We start from the raw sequence: 22871 nt of genomic DNA, 5'->3' as shown, positions 1-22871 counted from the left end.
TGAGACACATCTTTCCCTTTCCTACTTTACAAATGCCGCTATGAGGTCCAGAGATGCCTAGGCACTGGTCAGAAGCCTCCCAGCTCTCAAGAAGGTTGGCTACTGCTGAGTGGAGCCGGGACTTCCTACCGCCTCCCAGCTCGCAGGCCACAGTGTCTCTGGGTTTACCCCAGTCAGGTGTGCGCGTGCTCCGTGGTTGCCAATTCTGCCGAGAAGCTCGCGGTCAGCATGGAAAGTGCTGACTTGCCCTGGCCCACAGAGGGGGCTTGGCAGCACCGGTCGATGACCCCTCCTGCCTCGCTGAGATGGGTCAAGTGTAGGTGGGGGGAGAAAAGGGGGAAGACCAGCCACTCTCTCGTCCCCACCCCCACCCCAGCCCAACCTCGGGCCAGCAGCTCCTGGTGCGCAGAGCCAGAGTGACCCAGGTCCTGCTCCCTCCAGCAATGAGATGACGTGCGGGGAGCGCGTTTTGGCACCAGGCCGGCGTGGGGTGCTGGGCGCACGGCTCCGACGCGCCCTATGGAAACCTCTCGGTGGCTCGGTAACTTCACTTAGTCGTCGAATGTCGCTGGCCAAGCCCGCGCGACAGGTCTTATTTTCCGGGCTCGGAAATAAGCGGCCGGGGTGGGGCTGCGCTTGGCAACAGCTACTCGGCCACCCTGACAGCTCCCGCCCGTCCCCTGGGATTTCCCAGCTGGTGAGTTGCCTGTCCGGGTAAATCCCTTCGCCCCTCCCTCTGACTCTCCCCTACCATCCCTGCCTCCCCGGTCCCCGAGTCCGCCCGCGTCGCGCCGGGTCGCCCCCGCGCGCCCGGGCGTACCACTCCCTGCCAGGGCCGCTCTCCCGCTCCGGGCGTCGGCAGCCGGCTGGCCGCGCCGCCGGGTGCAGGGCTCTCCCCGAGAGCCGCCCCCGCGCCGCCGGGCTTGCAGCACCCCTCCACCAGGCACCCCTTGGCCATGCGCCCGCACCACTCCGCCATGCGCCCCTCAGCCTTGCGACCCCGCGCCTCAGCAGCCACGTTCGCGCTCTGCAGCCTTTTGCTGCTGCCGGGGCCCAGGCACGCGTGTCCCACGGGCTGCGCCTGCACTGACCCGCACACGGTGGACTGCCGCGACCGCGGGCTGCCCAGCGTGCCCGACCCCTTCCCTCTGGACGTGCGCAAGTTGCTAGTGGCCGGCAACCGCATCCAAGAGATCCCCGAGGACTTTTTCATTTTCTATGGCGACCTGGTCTATCTGGACTTCAGGAACAACTCGCTGCGCTCACTGGAGGAGGGCACGTTCAGCGGCTCCGCCAAGCTGGCCTTCCTTGACCTCAGCTACAACAACTTGACCCAGCTGGGCGCCGGTGCCTTCCGCTCGGCCGGCAGGCTGGTCAAGCTGAGCCTGGCTAACAACCACCTGGCCGGCGTGCACGAGGCAGCCTTCGAGTCCCTGGAGTCGCTGCAGGTGCTGGAGCTCAATGACAACAACCTACGCAGCCTCAGCGTGGCCGCCTTGGCCACGCTGCCCGCGCTCCGCACCCTGCGCCTGGACGGGAACCCGTGGCTCTGCGACTGCGACTTCGCCCAGCTCTTCTCCTGGATCCAGGAGAACGCCTCCAAACTGCCCAAAGGTGAGCTGAGCTGGCTGAGGGGAGCGGGGAGAGGCCACCACAGCTCCAGTCTAGGTATGAGGAGCCAGGACCAGCCCCAGGATGAGGGATCTGGATGGAGGGACCTTTGCTGGCTTTGATCTGACAGGGGCTTGGTGCTGAGATTGAGAGTCTTCTGGTGGGGCCCTCCCAGATTCCCAGCCTGAACTTTTCTAGGTCTCTGCTGGGGTGAAAGGGACGCACCAGGAATTCTTTGGAATTTCTGGACCCTCATCCTGAGCTTCTCCCTGTTCCTCCAAAAACTCACTTTTATTTTTATTGTGCTTTAAGTGGAAGTTTACAGATCAAGTCAGTCTCATACAAAAATTTATCCACACCTTGCTGTATAGTCCTAATTGCTCTTCCCCTAATGAGACAGCACACTACTTCCCTCGACTCTCTATTTTCGTGTCTATTCCAAAAACTCACTTTTGGAAGTTAGGAACCCACCAGCTCTCAGTTCTCCACCCACAGAGGTCACCTCACTGGTCCTAGGACTGAGGGGTGCAGGTAACTTACGGAAGGCACCCCAGGGTGTGGGAACCAGCTAAGCATCATTTTCTGTACCCTGGACTCAAGGAGCATAGCCTCCGCAGCCTGAACTGGTTTCTTAGCCTCTCAGCTTGCATTGACCCTTCTGTCTAATGCGGGTAAAGAATCTTCTTGGTGAGGAGTAATGACAACCATCAAGAGCCAGTGGTGCAGTAAAGACTTATAGTTCTGTGGCTTTTCAGCCCAGGTGTGAAATAGCTGGTATACTCTTTACTTCTTTCCATTCAGCGCCAAGGGGACAGGAATGGTGATATTGACTTACATACTTGCTCGGCAAACAAGAATACAAGGGCACAGGGAGTTAATGGGCCCTTGTGAAGACCTGGTGGCACAGTGGTTAAGTGCTACGGCTGCCATCCAAAAGGCTGGCAGTTCAAATCCACCAGCTGTGCTTTGGAAACCCTATGGGGCAGTTCTGTTTTGTTTTATAGAGTTGTTATGAGTTGAAATCAACTTGACAGCAATGGGTTTTTTTTGGTTTGTGAAAAACAGGCAAAGCAAGCAAAGGCAGAACCAAGAAGGAAGGGACCTGAGAACCTACACGGGTGAGAGCCAGGGCTGGGAGTAGGGGGAATGTCCTCACTCTCAGTGGGCTCCAGCCTTCCATCCCAGATGCCGCATACACCCATACACCCTGCCCCCAAGGGTTTGTGATAATAGGGACCTGAACTGTAGGCACACATTATAAAAGACAACATAAATGAGAGTTTAGCTTTAGTGTATCTTTTTTTCATCTACTAAGAAATTTTCCATTTGTTCACCTTGGTCCTGAATTTACTTATTCATCCAATAGGATTACTCAGCACTTACTCCATGCAGCTAACAACAGAGAATTCAGAAGGCGGTAACAGTGTCCTACACTATAGGGTTGCCGTGAGGTTTAAATGAGATAGACTATGTAAGGGGCACTGCAGTGTGCCAAGCTCAGAGTTGTCGTTAGGTGCCGGCAAGTCGATTTTCAACTCATAGCAACCCCCTGTGACACACTAGAACTGCCCCATAGGGTTTTCTAGGCTGTAATCTTTACAGGAGCAGATAGTCAGGTCTTTCTCCCGTGGAGCAGCGGAGTGGGTTCAAACCACCAACCTTTTTCAGTTAGCAGCTGAGCACTTAACCATTGCGCCACCAGGGCTCCTGAGCACAGAGTCGGTGCTCAAAAGATGTTAACCGCTGCCTTCCCTCCTCTTCCTGCGTTTGTGTTTATTCTTGTACTGCCCCAGAGGCAGCCGGGTGAAGTGGTTAAAGACTTCACTCTGGTGCCAAGCTGCTTGGCTTCAAATCCTGCCTCTACTTCTTAGTAGACGTGTGACGTTTTTGTACCCCATTTTTCTAATCTATGGAATGGGGATGATAACGGTACCCACCTCGCAGGTTTGCTGGTAGAATTTAAAAGGTGTTATTTGTAAAGTAAAATCTCTGGATGATGCAAACGGATCATGCACTCAGCTAACCACAAGGTGGGTGGTTTGAGTCCACCCAGAGGTGCCTCAAAGAAAGGTTTGGTGATCTACTTCTGAAAAGTCAGCCATTGAAAACCTTACGGAGCACAGTTCTACTCTGACACACTTGGGGTCACCATGAGTTGGAATGACTCGATGGTACCTTTATTTATAAGGTACTTAGAACAGTGCCTGACACACAGTAACTATGCTATCAAACCCGCTGTCATCAAGTGGATTCTGACTCGTGCTGCCCCCGTGTGTTAGAGAGTAGAACTGGGCTCCATAGGGCTTTCTTGGCTGTAGTCTTTACGAACGCAGATAGCCAGGTCTTTCTTCCCTGGTACTGCTAAAAAAAAAAAAAAAAAAAAAACACCACCAGTAGGTGGGCTCAAAACACGAACCCTTAGATTAGTAGTGGAATGCAAACCATTTGCACCACCCAGGGTTAGGGACCTTTTAACTAGCATGTAAATGTCAGCTATTATTAATATAATTACTCTGCTTTAACTAGGAGAGGAGCCCTAATGGCGCAGTGGTTAAGGTGCTCGGCTGTTAAAGGTCAGTGTTTTGGACCCACCAGCCAATTCACAGCAGAAAGATGTGGCACTCTGCTTCTGTAAAGATTACAGCCTTGGAAACCCCATGGGGCAGTTCTACTCTGTTCTACAGTCAGAATTGACTTGCCAGCAGTGGGTTTGGTTTTGGGTTGACTTTGGAAACCCTAGTGGTGTAGTGGTTAAGAGCTACAGCTGTTAACCAAAAGGTCTGAAGTTCGAATCCACCAGGTGCTCCTTGGAAACTCTATGGGGCAGTTCTACTCTGTCCTATAGGGTCGCTAGGAGTCAGAATGAACTCGATGGCAGTAGGTTTGGTTTTCTGGTTTCAGGAGACCCAGAGTGCTGATGTGATTTGCCTAAGGTCACACCAAGAGATAAGACAGAGCTGGTGGTTGCACCGGGACCTCCTGGATCCTGGTCCCCACCACACTGACCATCCGCTTCCTGCCAAAGAGAATTGGGCTTCATCCGGGTACTTGCTCTAGGGCTTTCTAGGCAGGTGCTCTGCCTCCAACAGGGGAGGGAATTCAAAGGAAGGAGCAGAGGAGATCCTGCCTCCGTGCCCTGCCGTTACCTCCCTGCCGCTGCCTCCCCAAGAGAGGCAGGAGCCACGCTCTCTCCCTGCGACCTTGACTTGCTCTGATGGTTACAAAAATGTGTGTGTCTCTCTGGTGAACCTTATGGGCGGCCACAGCGCTGATGGGGAGGGAAGAAAATGTCGTCAAGGCTGACAGGTCCCTGCCATCCAAGCTACCCAGGGCCAAGGGGTCTAGGTCTGCGGAACCAGGAGGAACTGCCCTGCTGCTGCTGTGTCGAGGGAAGAGGGCAAGGGGGTGCCAGGGTGCCCAAAAGCTGATTAGCAAAATACAAAAAACAACCAGCCAAACAAACCAACCCAGGTTGCCTAATTAACGTTGAATTTCAGATAAATGACAAATAATTTTTAATATAAGCAGCCTGGTGACTCGACAGTTAAGCGCTTGGCTGCTAACCGGAAGGTTGGCAGTTTGAACCCACCCAGCAGCTCCTAGGGAGAAAGACCTGGCCATCTGTTTCCATAAAGATTACCGCCTAGGAGACCCTATGGGGCAGTTCTACTCTGTCACGTGGGGTTGCTATGAGTCAGAACCGGCTTGACAGCACTTGACAACAACAAATATATTCTCTACTTTATTGCTGTTGTTGTTGTTGTTAGGTGCCACTGAGTTTGTTCGAACTCCTAGTGATCGTACGTGCAACAGAATGGAACACTGCGTGGTCTTCCTCCATCCTCACAATCGTTGCTATATTTGAGTCCATTGTTGGAGCCACTGTGTCAATCCATCTCATTAAGGATCTTCCTCTTTTTCATTGACCCTTTACTTACCAAGTAAGATGTCCTTCTCCAGGGACTGGTCCCTCCTAAGAACATGTCCAAAGTACGTAAGACAAAGTCTCACCATCCTTGCTTCTAATGAACATTCTGGCTGTACTTCTTCCAAGACAGATTTGTTCATTCTTTTGGTACCAAAAACCAAACCAAACCCATTGCCGTTGAGTCAATTCTGAGTCATAGAGACCCTATATTCTTTGGGTAGTCTGTGGTATATTCAATATTCCAAACCCTGAGTTCCCTAGTCCCAGCTTTCTTGTTCCCTCCTGTCTTCCAGGCCCTGCCCCAGGGCTGCTGTGCCCCTTTCGTCTTGTTTTGTTTCATGGGCCTGTTCAGTCTTTGGCTGAAGAAACCCAGTCTCTTCTTGAGAGGCATTTTCAGAATAGAAAGGGACAGTAAGACTATCTCCGACTCATCGCCACCTTAGAGCCTCCTAGGTGACAGCTGGCTCTTCGTCCTTCCAGCCCCAGATTCTGCACTTGCTCTCATGGTTCTCCTGTGAAAGAATGGGCCCAAGGCAGTTTGGGGCAGTGTGCCACCAAGGGGGCAGTGATGACCCCTCTCTAAGTAAAAAGGGCTGGACTTCGAAGCAAGAAAGCTTGGAAAGGGTGACTGGCCAGGTCCAGAGGGAGAGGATGGGGAGGTTCAAGAGGGAACAGGGAAGAAGAAGCAATAACATTTGTTGTGGGTTGAATTGTGTCCCCCCAACATATGTGTTGCAATCCTAACCCCTGTGTGTGGATGGAATCCTATTTGGGAATAGGGTCTGTTTTGTTATGTTAATGAGGTGTTATGGATTGAATTGTACCCCCCAAACAACTTGGCTAGGCCATGATTCCCAATATTTTGTGGTTGTCCACCATTTGGGGATCTGATGTGATTATCCTGTGTGTTGTAAATCCTAACTTCTGTGATGTTATTGAGGCAGGATTAGAGGCAGTTATGTTAACGAGGCAGGGTACAATCTACAGGATTAGGTTGTATCGTGAATCAATCTCTTTTGAGATATAAAAGAGAGAAGTGAACAGAGAGGAGAGGGACCTCATAACCACCAAGCAATAAGAGCTGGGAGCAGAGTGTGTCCTTTGGACTGGGCGTCCCTGCCCCAAGAAGCTCCTAGACTAGGGGGAGATTGATGATCAGGACCTTCCCCTAGAGCCAATGGAGTAAGAATGCCTTCCCCTAGAGCTGGCACCCTGAATTCAGATTTCTAGCCTCCTAGACTTTTAAAGAATAAATTTCTGTTTGTTAAAGCCACCCATTTATGGTATTTCTGTTAGAGCAGCCCTAGATAACTAAGACATGAGGCCATATAAGTGTTGGGTGTGTTCTAAACCTAATCACTTTTGAGATATAAAAGGAATAGATTAGGTACAAGCTGGGGGAGACAGAAGCACATATGAGGATCACCAAGGAACGCTGGGGCTACAGACAGTGGTGTCACTAGGTTGGTGTCACCCAGTGCAGTAACTCATGGTGTCACTCCCCTCCCCCCATAGACATCCTCCTGTACCAGACCATACAGAATACTTAGTAATGTTTATTATCAATTTTAATCATAGAATAATATGTGATAAATATCATTGTAAATTGATGAAATGTAATATTTTTTAGATTGTGAATGTTAATAACAAAATTGTTTTGTAAAATTTTTCTGCATTGAATTATAACATTATTAGTTATAATATTAATAATATTATTTTTAATTTTTCTTCTTTTCCTTTAATTACTACTTCATTCTCAAAAAGGTATTGATGTCATTGATATAGATTCACAAATGCAAATTACCACAATATTGTAGCTAAAACACTAGAAAATTCAAGAAACTCAGCAACTATAAAAACACCAGTAATAACAAAAATAACAGCACGTGCTTGTGGCACGTGCAGATAAAACCACGTGATTCAAAGCATCGTTGTAATTGGGTGATAACGACAGCTCTGATCAGAGTGTATTAGAACGTTCAAAAAAGTAAATTAGCATAGAGTTTTAGCTTTGTAGGTATATTAACACATGTAAGCTGGGTATACGAAAAATGTTTTTGTTGTTATAATTATAACTAACTACAGGGATATATATATATATATATTTAATGTATTTATTGTGCTTTCCGTGAAAGTTTACGAATCAAGTCAGTCTCTCATACAATAAGCCATACACACCCCGCCGTGTACTCCCAGCTGCTCTCCCCCTAATGAGACAGCACATTCCTCCTCTCCACCCTGTATTCACCGTGCCCATTCAACCAGCTCCTGTTCCCCTCTGCCTTCTCAACTCGCCACCAGCCAGGAGTTGTTCACATAGTCTCGTGTGTCTACCTGAGCCATGAAGTTCACTCCTCACCAGCATCATTGTCTATCTTGTAGTCCAGGCTAATCCCTGTCTGTAGAGTTAGTTTCAGGAATGGTTCCAATCTTGGGCTAACAAAGGGTCCGGGGACCATGACTATCAGGGTTCCACCAGTCTCAGTCAGACTGTTAAGCCTGGTCTTATTTACGAGAATTTAAGATCTGTATCTCAGTGTTATAGGGATATTTTTTTTTAATAATTTTTATTGTGCTTTAAGTGAAAGTTTACAAATCAAGTCAGTCTGTCACATATAAGCTTATATACACCTTACCACATACTCCCATTTACTCTCCCCCTAATGAGTCAGCCCGCTCCCTCCTTCCAGTCTCTCCTTTCGTGACCGTTTTGCCAGTTTCTAACCCTCCCATCTCCCCTCCAGACAGGAGTTGCCAATACAGTCTCAAGTGTCCACCTGGTACAAGTAGCTCACTCTTCATCAGCATCTCTCTCCAACCCATTCTCCAGTCCCTTCCATGTCTGATGAGTAGTCTTCGGAAATGGTTCCTGTCCTGGGCCAACAGAAGGTTTGGGGACCATGACCGCTGGGATTCTTCTGGTCTTAGTCAGACCATTAAGTCTGGTCTTTTTATGAGAATTTGGGGTCTGCATCCCACTGATCTTCTACTCCCTCAGGGGTTCTCTGTTGTGCTCCCTGTCAGGGCAGTCATCGGTTGTAGCCGGGCACCATCTAGTTCTTCTGGTCTCAGGATGATGTAAGTCTGTAGTTCATGTGGCTCTTTCTGTCTCAGGCTCATAGTTATCGTGTGACCTTGGTGTTCTTCATTCTCCTTTGATCCAGGTGGGTTGAGACCAATGGATGCATCTTAGATGGCCGCTTGTTAGCATTTAAGACCCCAGACGCCACAGTTCAAAGCGGGATGCAGAATGTTTTCATAATAGAATTTATTTTGCCAATTTACTTAGAAGTCACCTTAAGTCATAGTCCCCCAACCCCAGCCCTTGCTCCGCTGACCTTTGAAGCATTCAGTTTATCCTGGAAACTTCTTTGCTTTTGGTCCAGTCTGGTTAAGCTGACCTTCCCTGTATTGAGTATTGTCCTTCCCTTCACCTAAAGTAGTTCTCATCTACTAACTAATCAGTAAATAACCCTCTCCAACCCTCGCTCCCTCCCCCCTCTCATAACCACAAAAGAATGTGTTCTTCTCAGTTTATACTATTTCTCAAGAACTTATAATAGTGGTCTTATACAGTATTTGTCCTTTTGCATCTGACTAATCTGTCCTGTAGGGTCGCTATGAGTTGGAATCGACTCAGTGGCAATGGGTTAATTTCACGCAGCATAATGCCTTCCAGGTTCCTCCATGTTATCAAATGTTTCACAGATTCGTCATTGTTCTTTATCAATGCATAGTATTCCATTGTGTGAATATACCATAATTTATTTAACCATTCATCCATTGATGGACACCTTGGTTGCTTCCAGCTTTTTGCTATTGTAAACAGTGCCACCATAAACATGGGTGTGCATATATCTGTTCGTGTAAAGGCTCTTATTTCTCTAGGGTATATTCAGAGGAGTGGGATTTCTGGGTTGTATGGTAGTTCTATTTCTAACTTTTTAAGAAAACGCCAGATAGATTTCCAAAGTACCATTTTACATTCCCACCAGCAGTGTATAAGAGTTCCAATCTCTCCACAGCCTCTCCAACATTTATTATTTTGTGTTTTTTGGATTAATGCCAGCCTTGTCGGAGTGAGATGGAATCTCATCGTAGTTTTAATTTGCATTTCTCTAATGGCTAATGATCGAGAGCATTTTCTCATGTATCTGTTGGCTGCCTGAATATCTTCTTTAGTGAAGTGCGTGTTCATATCCTTTGCCCACTTTTTGATTGGGTTGTTTGTCTTTTCATGGTTGAGTTTTAACAGAATCATATAGATTTGAGAGATCAGGTGCTGGTCAGAGATGTCATAGCTGAAAAGTTTTCCCAATCTGTAGGTGGTCTTTTTACTGTTTCTGTGAAGTCTTTAGATGAGCATAGGTGTTTGATTTTTAGCAGCTCCCAGTTATCTGGTTTCTCTTTCTCATTTTTACTAATGTTTTGTATTCTGTTTATGCCTTGTATTAGGGCTCCTAACATTTCCCCTATTTTTTCTTCCATGATCTTTATTGTTTGAGTCTTTATGTTTAGGTCTTTGATCAACTTGGAGTTAGTTTTTGTGCATGGTGTGAGGTATGGGTCCTGTTTCATTTTTTTTGCAAATGGATATCCAGTTATGCCAGCACCATTTGTTAAAAAGACTATCTTTTCCCCAATTAACTGACACTGGGCCTTTGTCAAATATCAGCTGCTCATATGTGGATGGATTTATATCTGGGTTCTCAATTCTGTTCCATTGGTCTATGTGCCTGTTGTTGTACCAGTACCAGGCTGTTTTGACTACTGTGACTGTATAATATGTTCTAAAATCAGGTAGAGTGAGGCCTCCCACTTTCTTCTTCTTTTTCAGTAGTGCTTTACTTATCCAGGGCTTCTTTCCCTTCCATATGAAGTTGGTGATTTGTTTCTCCATCACTTTAAAAAATGTCATTGGAATTTGGATGGGAAGTGCATTGTATGTATAGATGGCTTTTTGTAGAGTAGACATTTTTACTATGTTCAGTCTTCCTAACCATGAGCAAGGTATGTTTTTCCGTTTATGTGGGTCCCTTTTAGTTTCTTGCACTATTACTTTGTACTTTTCTTTGTATAGGTCTTTTACATCTTTGGTAAGATTTATTCCTAAGTATTTTATCTTCTTGGGGGCCACTGTGAATGGTATTGATTTGGTGATTTCCTCTTCAGTGTTCTTTTTGTTGATGTAGAGGAATCCAAGTGATTTTTGTATGTTTATCTTGTAACCTGAGACTCTGCCAAACTCTTCTATTAGTTTCAGTAGTTTTCTTGAGGATTCCTTACGATTTTCTATGTATAAGATCATGTCATCTGCAAATAGAGATACTTTTACTTCTTCCTTGCCAATCTGGATGCGCTTTATTCTTTGTCTAGCCTAATTGCTCTGGCTAGGACCTCTAGCACAATGTTGAATAAGAGCGGTGATAAAGGGCATCCTTGTCTGGTTCCTGTTCTCAAGGGAAATGCTTTCAGGCTCTCTCCATTTAGAATGATGTTGGCTGTTGGCTTTGTATAGATGCCCTTTATTATGTTGAGGAATTTTCCTTCAATTCCTATTTTGCTGAGAGTTTTTATCAAGAATGGGTGTTGGGCTTTGTCAAATGCCTTTTCTGCATCAATTGATAAGATCATGTGGTTTTTGTCTTTTTTTTTATTATATGGTGGATTACATTAATGGTTTTTCTAATATTAAACCAACCTTGCATACCTGGTATAAATCCCACTTGATCATGGTGGATTATTTTTTTGATATGTTGTTGAATTCTATTGGCTAGAATTTTGTTCAGGATTTTTCATCTATGTTCATGAGGGATATAGGTCTGTAATTTCCTTTTTTTTGTGGTGTCTTTACCTGGTTTTGGTATCAGGGGTATGGTGGCTTCATAGAATGAGTTAGGTAGTATGCTATCATTTACTATGCTTTGAAATACCTTTAGTAGTAGTGGTGTTAACTCTTCTCTGAAAGTTTGGTAGAACTCTGCAGTGAAGCCGTCCAGGCCAGGGCTTTTTTTTGTTGGGAGTTTTTTCATTACCTTTTCAATCTGTTTTTTGTTATGGGTCTATTTAGTTGTTCTACTTCTGATTGTTAGTTTAGGTGGGTAGTGTTTTTCTAGGAATTCATCCATTTCTTCTAGGTTTGCAAATTTGTTAGAGTATACTTTTTCGTAATAATCTGATACGATTCTTTTAATTTCAGTTGGGTCTGTTGTGATATGGCCCAGCTCGTTTCTTATTCAGGTTATTTGTTTCCTTTCCTGTATTTCTTTAGTCAGTCTGGCCAATGGTTTATCAATTTTGTTAATTTTTTCAAAGAACCAGGTTTTGGCTTTCTTAATTCTCTCAATTGTTTTTCTGTTCTCTATTTCATTTAGTTCAGCTCTAATTTTTATTATTTGTTTTCTTCTGGTGCCTGATGGATTCTTTTGCTGCTGTCTTTCCATTTGTTCAAGTTGTAGGGACAGTTCTCTGATTTTGGCCCTTTCTTCTTTATGTATGTGTGTATTTATCGATATAAATTGACCTCTGAGCACTGCTTTTGCTGCGTCCCAGAGGTTTTGATAGGAAGTGTTTTCATTCTTGTTGCATTCTATGAATTTCTTTATTTCCTCCTTAATGTCTTCTATAACCCAGTCTTTTTTGAGCAGGGTATTGTTCAGTTTCCAAGTATTTGATTCCTCTTCCCTGATTTTTCTGTTATTGATTTCTACTTTTATGGCCTTGTGGTCTGAGACGATGCTTTGTAATATTTCGATGTTTTGGATTCTGCAAAGGTTTGTTTTATGACCTAATATGTGATCTATTCTAGAGAATGTTACATGTGCACTAGAAAAAAAAAGTGTACTTTGCAGCTGTTGGGTGGAGTGTTCTGCATAAGTCTATGAGGTCAACTTGGTTGGTTGTAGCGATTAGGTCTTCTGTGTCTCTATTGAGCTTCTTATTGGAAGTCCTATCCTTCTCTGAAAGTGGTGTGTTGAAGTCTCCTACTATAATTGTGGAGGTGTCTATCTCACTTTTCAGTTCTGTTAAAGTTTGTTTTATGTATCTTGCAGCCCTGTCATTGGGTGCATAAATATTTAATATGGTTGTATCTTCCTGGTCAATTGTCCCTTTAATCATACGTAGTGTCCTTCTTTATCCTTTGTGGTGGATTTAACTCTGAAGTCTATTTTGTCAGAAATTAATATCGCTACTCCTGCTCTTTTTTGATTGTTGTTTGCTTGATATATTTTTTTCCATCCTTTGAGTTTTAGTTTGTTTGTGTCTCTAAGTCTAAGGTGTGTCTCTTGTAGGCAGCATATAGACGGATCATATTTGTTTATCAAGTCTGAGACTCTCTGTCTCTTTATTGGTGCATTTAGTCCATTTACATTCAGTGTAATTATAGGTAAGTATGTGTTTAGTGCTGTCATTTTGATGCCTTTTTGTGTGTGTTGTTGACAATTTCATTTTTCCACTTTTTTGTGCTGAGACGTTTTCTTTGTAAATTGTGTGTTCCTCATTTTCATAGTAGTCGAATTTATGTTTGCTGAGTCATTATGTTTTTCTTGGTTTTTATTTTGAGTTATGGAATTGTTAGACCTCTTTGTGGTTACCTTAATATTTACCCCTATTTTTCTAAGTAAAAACCTAACTTGTATGGTCCTATGTTGCTTTGTTTTCCTCTCCATATGGCAGTTCTATGCCTCCTGTATTTAGTCCCTCTTTTTGATTATTGTGATCTTTTACATAATGACTTCAATGATTCCCTGTTTTGAGCATTTTTTCTTTTTAAAATTAATCTTAATTTGTTTTCATGATTTCCTTATTTGAGTTGATATCAGGATGTTCTGTTCTGTGACCTTGTGTTGTGTTGGTATCTGATGTTATTGATTTTCTGACCAAACAATTTCCTTTAGTATTTCTTGTATCTTTGGTTTGGTTTTTGCAAATTCTCTAAGCTTGTGTTTATCTGTAAATGTTTTAATTTCACCTTCATATTTGAGAGAGAGTTTTGCTGGATAAATGATCCTTGGCTGGCAGTTTTTCTCCTTCAGTGCTCTATATATGTCATCCCATTGCCTTCTTGACTGCATGGTTTCTGCTGAGTAGTCTGAACTTATTCTTATTGATTCTCCTTTGTGGGAGACCTTTCTTTTATCCCTAGCTGCTTTTAAAATTTTCTCTTTATCTTTGGTTTTGGCAAGTTTGATGATATGTCTTGCTGATTTTCTTTTTGGATCAGTCTTATATGGGGTTTGATGAGCATCTTGGATAGGTATCTTTTAGTCTTTCATGATGTCAGGGAAGTTTTCTGCCAACAGATCTTCAACTATTCTCTCTGTATTTTCTGTTATCCCTCCTTGTTCTGGAACTCCAATCACACGCAAGTTATTCTTCTTGATAGAGTCCCACATGATTCTTAGGGTTTCTTCATTTTTTCAAATTCTTTATCTGATTTTTCTTCAACTATATTGGTGTCAATTGCCTTATCCTCCAACTCCCCCACTCTGCATTCCAATTCCTCCATTCTGCTCCTCTGACTTCCTATTGAGTTGTCTAATTCTGTAATTTTACTGTTAATCTTTTGATTTCTGAATGCTGTCTGTCTGTGGATTCTTGCAGCATATTAATTTTTCCACTATGTTCTTGAATAATCTTTTTGATTTCTTCAACTGCTTTATCAGTGTGTTCCTTGGCTTTTTCTGTAGGTTGCCTTATTTCATTTTTGAGGTCATCCCTGATGTCTTGAAGCATTCTGTAAATTAGTTTTTTATATTCTGCATCTCGCAATTCCAGGATTGTATCTTCATTTGGGAAAGATTTTGACTCTTTAACTTGGGGAGTTGTAGAAGCAATCATGGTCTGCATCTTTATGTGGTTTGATATCGACTGCTGTCTCCAAGCCATCTATAAGATATTGTAATGATTTATTTTATATTTGCTCACTGAGTCTTATCTTGTTTTGTTTTCTTTCAATATACGTAGATGGGCTACTAGATTGCACTGTCTTGATTGTTGTAGGCTTTGAATCACTTATGTCCTCTTACCAGCTGGTTTGAGCTGTTACCAGAAATATAAGCCTAAGAGTCAATTCACTATTCTTGAGTAGAATCTGATTTTGGGTCACCAAGTATGTGGAGTAGACTGTCACCTATTCCCTTAGAGGAGTAGTGGTGATAGTTGTGTGCACCAGATTCTAGTAGCAGGAGGGGGTCACATTCCAGGGGGGTCAGGATGCTGACAGGCTTCCCCCAAGTGCCAGTGAGGAAGGTGTGTCTCTATTCCTAAAGCACTTTGGTGGGTGGGCTCTGCAGCTGTACCTTAGGCTCCCAATGCATATACCTCTACAGATTAGTAGATGTCACTATCCTCAGACCCCTATGGCAGGAGGTTAGGTGGTTTGGGTGGAGCTTCAGCCCTCAGTTCCCCATTGTGGGTCAGTGAGGGCTCTGTTTAATAGGTAGAGATATCAGACCTGGGAAACTTGTCTTTCCAGTAATCCACTAAAACAATTACTGTCAGATCACTATCAGAATTGCCTTTGCATTATAATAGCCACCTTGTTCCCTATAGGGATGAAAGCCCAAGACTGCGGATCTCATATGCTTGGCTGGAGCTGGTTCTGTTTTTTAGACCAATTTTTGGGAAGTCAGGGAAGGATTCTTGGTCCCTGGGCAGAAGAATGGGTTAGGAAAAGACACACACACAAAAAAAATGCAGAGCACATCACTCTCTGACCCAGGAAATTTCAATGTTAATGAAGCCACCTGGGAAGGGGAGGGGAGGGAGCAGATAGATAGGAGAGAGTAGCACCCAGGAATATAGACAAAGTTACTTATCTTGCTTGATGAGGACTGTTTTACCTGAGATTCCTGAGGGGTGAGTGGACTGTGTGGTTGACTGGGTCGAGATTGCCCCCGAGGGTCAGGCCCACATCCTGTGCATGTGCTGTCTCAGAAGCCGTGGTCAGTTCCTCTGCTCCCAGTCCAAAGCCTAGCGCCAAGGTTCCCTGACTGGGACGCCGCACTCCAGGCTCCAAAACCAGTCACTGCCTCCTGGTGACTTCTCCTCCTGTTAGCTACGTCGCTGCACAGCCTGCGTGCACTGGCTGGGCTTCCCCCGAAATCACTTCTGGGGGCTAGGGCTGCGTCCCCTGTTTGCGCCATCTCAGGATGCCATGCTTATCTCCCCTGTGCCCAGTCCAAATCCCGGCGCCAAGGTTTTCTGACTGGGATGCTGGCTCCTGGCTCTGAAAACAGTCGCTGCTTCCCCGTGGTTGCTCGTTCTGTCATTAGCCGTGTCAGTGTGCAGCTTGCTTGCGCTGGCTGAGTCTCTACGGAGGTTACCGCAGGGAGCTAGGGGTTAGAGCTGTGTCCCATGCCTGCCCTGCCTCAGCAAGCTGCTATCAGCCCCACCATTTGGCACCAGGGAACCTCAAGGGCTCAAGGCTGTGGAGCGGGTCACGGGTTCTAGAAGCGGTTGCTGGTTCAGTGCGCAGCTTTTTGTTCACCTGTCACTCAGGTCAACTCTTTAGATCTGTGTTTGATGGTCAGGGTTCGTAGATTGTCATGTATGTGATCTATTCACTTGTTTTTCCAAGTCTTTGTTGCAAGAGGAATCCGAGGTAGCGTCTACCTAGTCAGCCATCTTGGCCCTGCCTCCTATAGGGATATTTTTATAAAAAACAATAAATTTCTGCTGAAACACTGCACAAAATTTTATAGACTGTGATTTTGGTGTCACCCCCTCTGACAGTGTCACCCAGTGTGGTCTGCACCCCCTGCACCTCCCTAGTGGCTGGCTACAGAAGCTGAGACAAGTGTCTTCCCCCAGGGTAGACAGAGAGCGAAGCCCCAGAGCCGGGGGCCCTGAGTTCAGACTTCGAGCCTCCTGAACTGTGGGAAAATGAATTTCTGTTCTTTAAAGCCACCCATGTGTGGTATTTCTGTTACAGCAGCACTAGGGCACTAAGACAATGTCCCTCACATATATGCAGCGATCTTTACTTTCTAGAATTTCCACAGCTGTTATATCATCTTCCTTTTACAGCAGCCCAGTGGAGTAGGTAGGGAATAAAAACACAGAAATGTTGAGCTGAATGGTGTTTCTCAAATTGTCATCTGAGGACCATGTGTGTAAGAATGACTGGGGAGCTTATTTGAAATGCTGAGTGTTGGGCCCCCAGACCTGAGTGAGAGTCCAGGATCTGCATTTTAACAAGCCCCCACCTCCAGGGGTTCCAGTGCTCACAAATGCTTTAGAACCCACACTGGAGTGGAAAGGGCTGTCGCTGGGACTATGGAAACCCAAGGGCTAGTCTTGTAACTAACTAGCTGTGTGACCTTATACAAATTACCCATTTTCTCTGTGCCTCAGATTTTTCTTTTATAAACAAAGGAGTTTGAGTAGGAGGATTTTAAAGTTTCTTTCAACTCTACAATTCTGTGGTTTCAAGGGAAGGTAATATTGTCCTTATTTTAAAAATTAGGAAGTTGAGGACAAGGGAGGCCAGGTGCCCTCAGAGGCCACTCTGCTGGAATTTAGGGGCTGTTCCTTTGTAGTGAGGCATTGGTGGTTCAGAGAAAGAATTTTTGCCTTCTATGTGGAAGACCCAGGTTTGATTCCCAGCCAATACACCTCATTTGTGGCCACCGTCTATCAGTGGAGTCTTGCCTGTTGTGTATTGTTGAACAGGTTCGGCGTAGCTTCCAGATTAAGATGGACTGGGAAGAAAGACCTGGCGATCTCCCTCTGAAAATCAGTCAATGAAAACCCCATGTATCACAGTGGTCCAATCTATAACTGATCATGGAGATTGCATAGGACTGGGGAGCATTTTGTTCCATTGTGCATGCATGGAGTCGCCATGAGTCAGGGCCTGACCCGATGGCAGCTAACAACAACAACATCAGTCTGTGCAGTAGAGGAGGGGGCAGGGAGCACCCCACCAACCCAGGGGTCTGGTCTCACAGGCCCAAGATGCTGTCACAGCGTGGAAGGCCATTCTGCATGTTCTCCCAAGCCTTGTCCTGGAGCCACAGGGAGGAAACGCCACTGGGATGAGAACCTGCAGCCGGCCGGGCATGGAGCTTGCTCTGTGCTTCTCTTTGGAAATACGTAGAGGGAACAAACTTTCCCAATTGACAAGACTCACTCCACACCTGGAAAGGGGACTACAGAAAAGGGATGTGCAGGTCCCAGGGTCGGGGGCTGAATTTGCTGAGGTGCCCTCCTTCAGCTCCCTGTAGCCACCGCCACATTGGCCAGCAGGTCGTGGCCCACAGTGATAGGGAGGACTCTTTGGGCGAGCCTCTGCCAAATCTCCCAGTAACTCTACTTTCCTTTAGTGGTGTCCAAATGAGTGGGGACATTTTATCACACTAGTAAGATCAATGGTATTCCAGCCAGAGGGACAAAAACAGACAGCTTGCCTGGAGAGCATACAGCTCCTCTCTCCCAGATGACTCCCAGGTGACTCTATTTCTTTTTCTTCTTTTTAAAATTAAATTAGTAAAAAAATAAAACACCAGTTGCCATCAAGTTGATTCCCACTAATGACGACTCCATGTGTGTTAGAGTAGAACTGTGCTCCATAGGGTTTTTAATGACTGACTTTTTGGAGGTAGCTTGCCAGGCCTTTCTTCCAAGGTGCCTGGGTGACTCGACCCTCCAGCCTTTCAGTTAGCAACTAAGTGTGTTAACGTTTTGCACCACCCTGGGATTCCTTAAAAATAAAAAGGTTTTATTTTCTGATTACAAAAATAACATGCTCATTGTAGGCTTGGGAAATATAAATAAGTGTAAGGAAGAAAGAACTAGAATACCATCACTATTAAAGTTTTGGTATATTTTATTTCCGTGAGATGTGTGGGGGTGTGTGCATCTACACATATACACATATTTAAACAAACTGATATTATACTGTATGTTTTCTTTTCATCTTTTTCAATGTTGTTGATTTTGTATTTGCTCTTTATATTTTTCTTGTTTTTTATTTTCATGTGTAGGATTGTTGGTTTCCTTTGTGGTTACCTTAATATTTACCCCTATTTTTCTAGGTGTAAACTAATCTTTTATTTCTTTGTATGGCCTTGACTTCCTCTCTATATGAAAGATCCATGACTACAATTTTTAGCCCCTCTTTCTTGTTTTAATGTTGTCATCTTTTACATATTGACGTCTCTGTTTCCATATTTTCAATGATTGAGATTTGATTTATTTTTATGACTTCTCTATCTGGGTTGATATCTGGTTGTCCTGTCCTGTGTTCTAGTCTTGGGTTGTTAGCTGATGTTATTGGTTTTCTAACCAGAGATCTCCCTTTAGTGTTTCTTGTAATTTTGGTTTGGTTTTTGCAAATTCCCTAAATTTCTTTTTATCTGGAAATGACCTAATTTTGCCTTCGTATTTGAGAGACAGTTTTGCTGGATATAGGATGCTTAGCTGACAATTTTTTTCCTTCAGTGCTTTATATATGTCATCCCACTTCCTTCTTGCTTGCATGGTTTCTGCTGAGTAGTCAGAGTTTAGACTTATTGACTTTCCTTTTTAGGTGACTTTTTGTTTCTCTCTAGCTGCTCTTAAAATTCTCTGTCTTTGGTTTTGGCAAGTTTGATTATGTCTTGTTGACTTTCTTTTGGGATCTGCCTTATGTGGGATTTGATGAGCATCTTGGATAGACATCTTTTCATCTTTTACGATATCAGGGAAGTTTTCTGCCAACAAATCTTCAATAATTCTCTGTGTATTTTCTGTTCTCCCTCCCTGTTCTGGTACTCCAATCACTCATAGGTTATTTCTCTTGATAGAGTCCCACATGATTCTTATAGTTTCTTCATTTTTTAAAAATTCTTTTATCTGATTTTTCTTTGAATATATTGGTGCCCAGTGTTTATCTTCAATCTCACTAATTCTAACCTTAATTCGCTCCTATGACTTTCTATCCAGTTGTCTAATTCTGAAATTTTATGGTTAATGTTCTAAATTTCTGATTGCTGTCTCTCTATGGATTCTTGCAGGCTATTAAATTTGTCATTATAGTCTTGAATAACCGTCTTAATTTCCTTGACTGCTTTATCTGTGTGTTCCTTGGCTTGTTCTGCATTTTGCCTGACCGCCTTCCTGATAGCTTGAAGAGTTCTGTATATTAATCGTTTGCATTCTACCTCTGGTAATTCGAGGAATATATCTTTGGCCAGGAGAGTCCTTGATTCTTTGTTTTGGGAGCTTGTTGAAGTGATCATGGTCTGCTTCTTTATGTGATTTGATATTGACTGTTGTCTCCGAGCCATCTATAAGTTATTGTATTAATTTATTTTACGTTGGTATACTGTGTCCTAGCTTCTTGCTTTGTTTTGTTTTGATATGCCCAAATAGGCTGCTGGAGTGAGTTATCTTGATTATTTGCACATTTGAAGCTCTAGAATCCTGTCTCCAGATGGCTAGAGCTGTTACCATGTATATGAGCCTAGGGGTCCATTCACTTTCCTTGTATGGATTCAGCTCAGGTGTCCAGGTAGTCAGTCACCAAGTATGAGGTGCAGGCTCTCTCTTAGTCTTAGAGGAGCAGGGGCATTTGGTGTACGCACAGGTATCTGGTTGCAGCCAGGGGCCACACTCTGAGCAAGGCAGTGTGCTGACAACTGTCCCCCAAGTGTATGTAAAGAAAGTGTGTCCCTGTTCCCAGAGTGCACAGCTGGGTGGGTTTTGCAGCTGGACCATGGGTACCCAATGCTTTTGGCTGTAAGGACTGGGAAGCATCACTTATCCTTGAATCCCTGTCGAAGGTGGCTAGGTGACGTGGATGGAGCCACCAGTCCTCAGGCCCCTGATGTGGGTAGTTGAGGACCCTGCTTAATAGGCAGAGTGGTGTCAAATGTCAAAAACCCTCCTCTCCACCACACAACTGAAACATTAAAGTCAGATCTCAGGCACATACACCATTGTAGTCAGCCAGCAAGGGCCTAAGCTCCTGAAATGGGCCCACACAGGTCCATGCAGGGGTGAAAGACATTCAAAGTCTGCGGACCGTTTGTGCCTGGACAGGAGCCAGTTCTGCCCTGAGTTCCCAGCTTAGGGGATCCAGCAGATTATTTTTCCCCCATTTGCTAATGTGTTCCTTCTCCAAAGCTCAGGGCAGCAGGACCTATCTCAGGCCCAGTGAAATTGACAGCCACTGGAGCTGGCTTGGGAGCTAGGACAGAGGGAGGAGGGATCATAAAAATGGGAGAGAGTTCTTTCGCAAGGGATGCTGTTTGATCCGCGTGGCCTAGAGTGCTGTTCTTTGCTGATTCTGGAGGCGTGAGTAGACTACATGTGGCTTGCTTTCTCTCCCTGAGAAAACTGTGTCCCGGAGGCTACTACCAGCCCGGCCACGGTCATCCCAGGGAATCATGCCTGAGGGGCACCAGTTCCTGCTGAGTCAGGTCCAACAACTCCTTGCTGATGCTTAGCCATCTCTCCCTCCCCCTGCCACTCAGTCCGATTTCCTAACTTTGCCTTTGATGTTCAGTGTTCCTAGCTTGGCATATATAATTGATTCACTTGTTTGGGGGTGTCTTTGTTGTAAGAGGAATCATCGGAAGCGTCTGGCTACTCCACCATCTTCCCATTGCCTTCTTGCCTGCATGGTTTCTGCTGAGTAATCAGAGCTTAGTCTTATTGATTCTCCTTTGTAGATGCCTTTTCATTTATCCCTGGCTGCTCTTAAATTCTCTCTTTATCTTTGGTTTTGGCAAGGTTGATTATAATACGTCTTGGTGACTTTCTTTTGCGGTCTACCTTGTGTGGGGTTCGATGAGCATCTTAGATAGATATTGTCTCATCTTTCACAGCATCAGGGAAGTTTTCTGCCGACAAATCTTCAACAATTTTCTCCCCGTTCTGGCACTCCAATCACCATAGGTTTTTCCTCTTGACAGAGTCCCACATAATTCTTAAGGTTTCTTCATTTTTTTTTTCTTTTATCTGATTTTTCCTCAAATAAGTTGGTGTCAAGTGCTCTATCTTCAATTTCACCAATTCTGATTTCCTTGCCTCAATTCTGCTCCTATGACTTTCTATTGAGTTGTCTGATTCTGAAATTTTATTGTTAATCTTCTGGATTTCTGTTTTCTGTCTCTCTTTGGAGTCTTAAAACGAAAACCAAACCCATTGCTTCGAGTTGATTCCAACTCATAGCAACCCTGTAGGACAGGGTAGAACTGCCCTGTAAAGTTTCCAAGGAGTGCCTGTTAGATTTGGACTGCCAATCTTTTTGGTTAGCAGCCATAGCACTTTCTCACTTGTTAAATTTGTCATTATGCTCTTCTGTAATTTTCTTAAGTTCCTCTATTGCTTTGTCGGTGTGTTCCTTGGTTTGTTCTACATTTTTGCTTGATCTCCTTCCTGATCTCTTGAAAAGTTCTGTGTATTACTTTTTTTATATTCTACCTCTGGTAATTCCAAGAAATTATCTTCCTCTGGAAGATTTCTTGATTCTTTGTTTTAGGAGCTTGCTGAAGCCATCATGGTCTGCCTCTTTATGTGATTTGATATTGATTGTTGTTTCCCAGCTATCAATAAATTATTATTGTTATTTATTTTATGTTTGCTTACTGTGTCCTAGTTTCTTGTTTTGTTTGTTTTGATATGCCCAAATAGGTTACTTATGTGAGCTAGTTTAATTATTGGTGCCTTTGAAGCTCTTAGTTCTTGTCACCAGGTGATTAGATCTGTTACTAGGTATGTGACCTCAGGAGTCAGTTTACTTTTCTTGAATGGATTCAGCTCAGGTGTCCAGGTAGTTGCTCACCAAGTGTGTGGTGCAAGCTCTCACCTACAGTCCTAGACAGGCTGGGGTGATTGGTGTAAACACAGGTAACTGGCTGCAGTAGGGGGTCATTGCTGATCAAGGCAGGGGACTGATGGCTGACCCTGAGTGTCTGGGTGGAAGGTGTGTTCCTGTTCCCTAGAACGTGTAGGTGGGTGGGTTTTGCAGCCAAACTATGGGTACCCAATACTGTTGCCTGTATGGACTGGAAAGCACCACTAATTCTTGGATCTCTGTTGGGGAGGGTAGATGGTATGGGTGGAGCCACCAGTCCTCAGTCCTGTGATATGGGTAGGTGAGGATCCTGCTTAATAGGCAGAGTGGTGTCAAATGTCACGGAGCTACCACTCCACCATATAGCTTAAACTGTTGAAGTTGGGCTTCAACTATATACCCTGTTGTATTGTGCTAATGAGGGCCTACACTGTTGAAGTGGGCCCACATGGGTCTGTGCAGGAGTGAAAGGCATTCAAAATCTGTGGACCCCTTATGCCTGTGCCTAGGCAAAGGAGCTGTCCTGCCTTAAGTTCTTGGCTTAGG

At 44.5% G+C, this 22871-nt stretch overlaps 1 protein-coding gene across 1 annotated transcript in view; it reads left to right on the top strand.

Moving 5' to 3' along the window:
* Window positions 1–595: 595 nt before the first annotated feature.
* Window positions 596–22871, top strand: part of LRRC38 (leucine rich repeat containing 38) — a 48991-nt gene continuing 26715 nt past the window's right edge. Inside the window, exon 1 of the mRNA XM_049877967.1 lies at window positions 596–1614. Coding sequence (XP_049733924.1) covers window positions 957–1614 — 658 coding nt within the window. The 5' untranslated portion in view covers window positions 596–956. The remainder of the gene's footprint in view (window positions 1615–22871) is intronic.

The sequence above is a fragment of the Elephas maximus genome, chromosome 3 (assembly GCF_024166365.1).
Source record: "Elephas maximus indicus isolate mEleMax1 chromosome 3, mEleMax1 primary haplotype, whole genome shotgun sequence".
NCBI lineage: Eukaryota > Metazoa > Chordata > Mammalia > Proboscidea > Elephantidae > Elephas > Elephas maximus.
The sequence above is the reverse complement of the archived record's forward strand: the minus strand, read 5'-3'. Positions and strand labels throughout refer to the sequence as shown.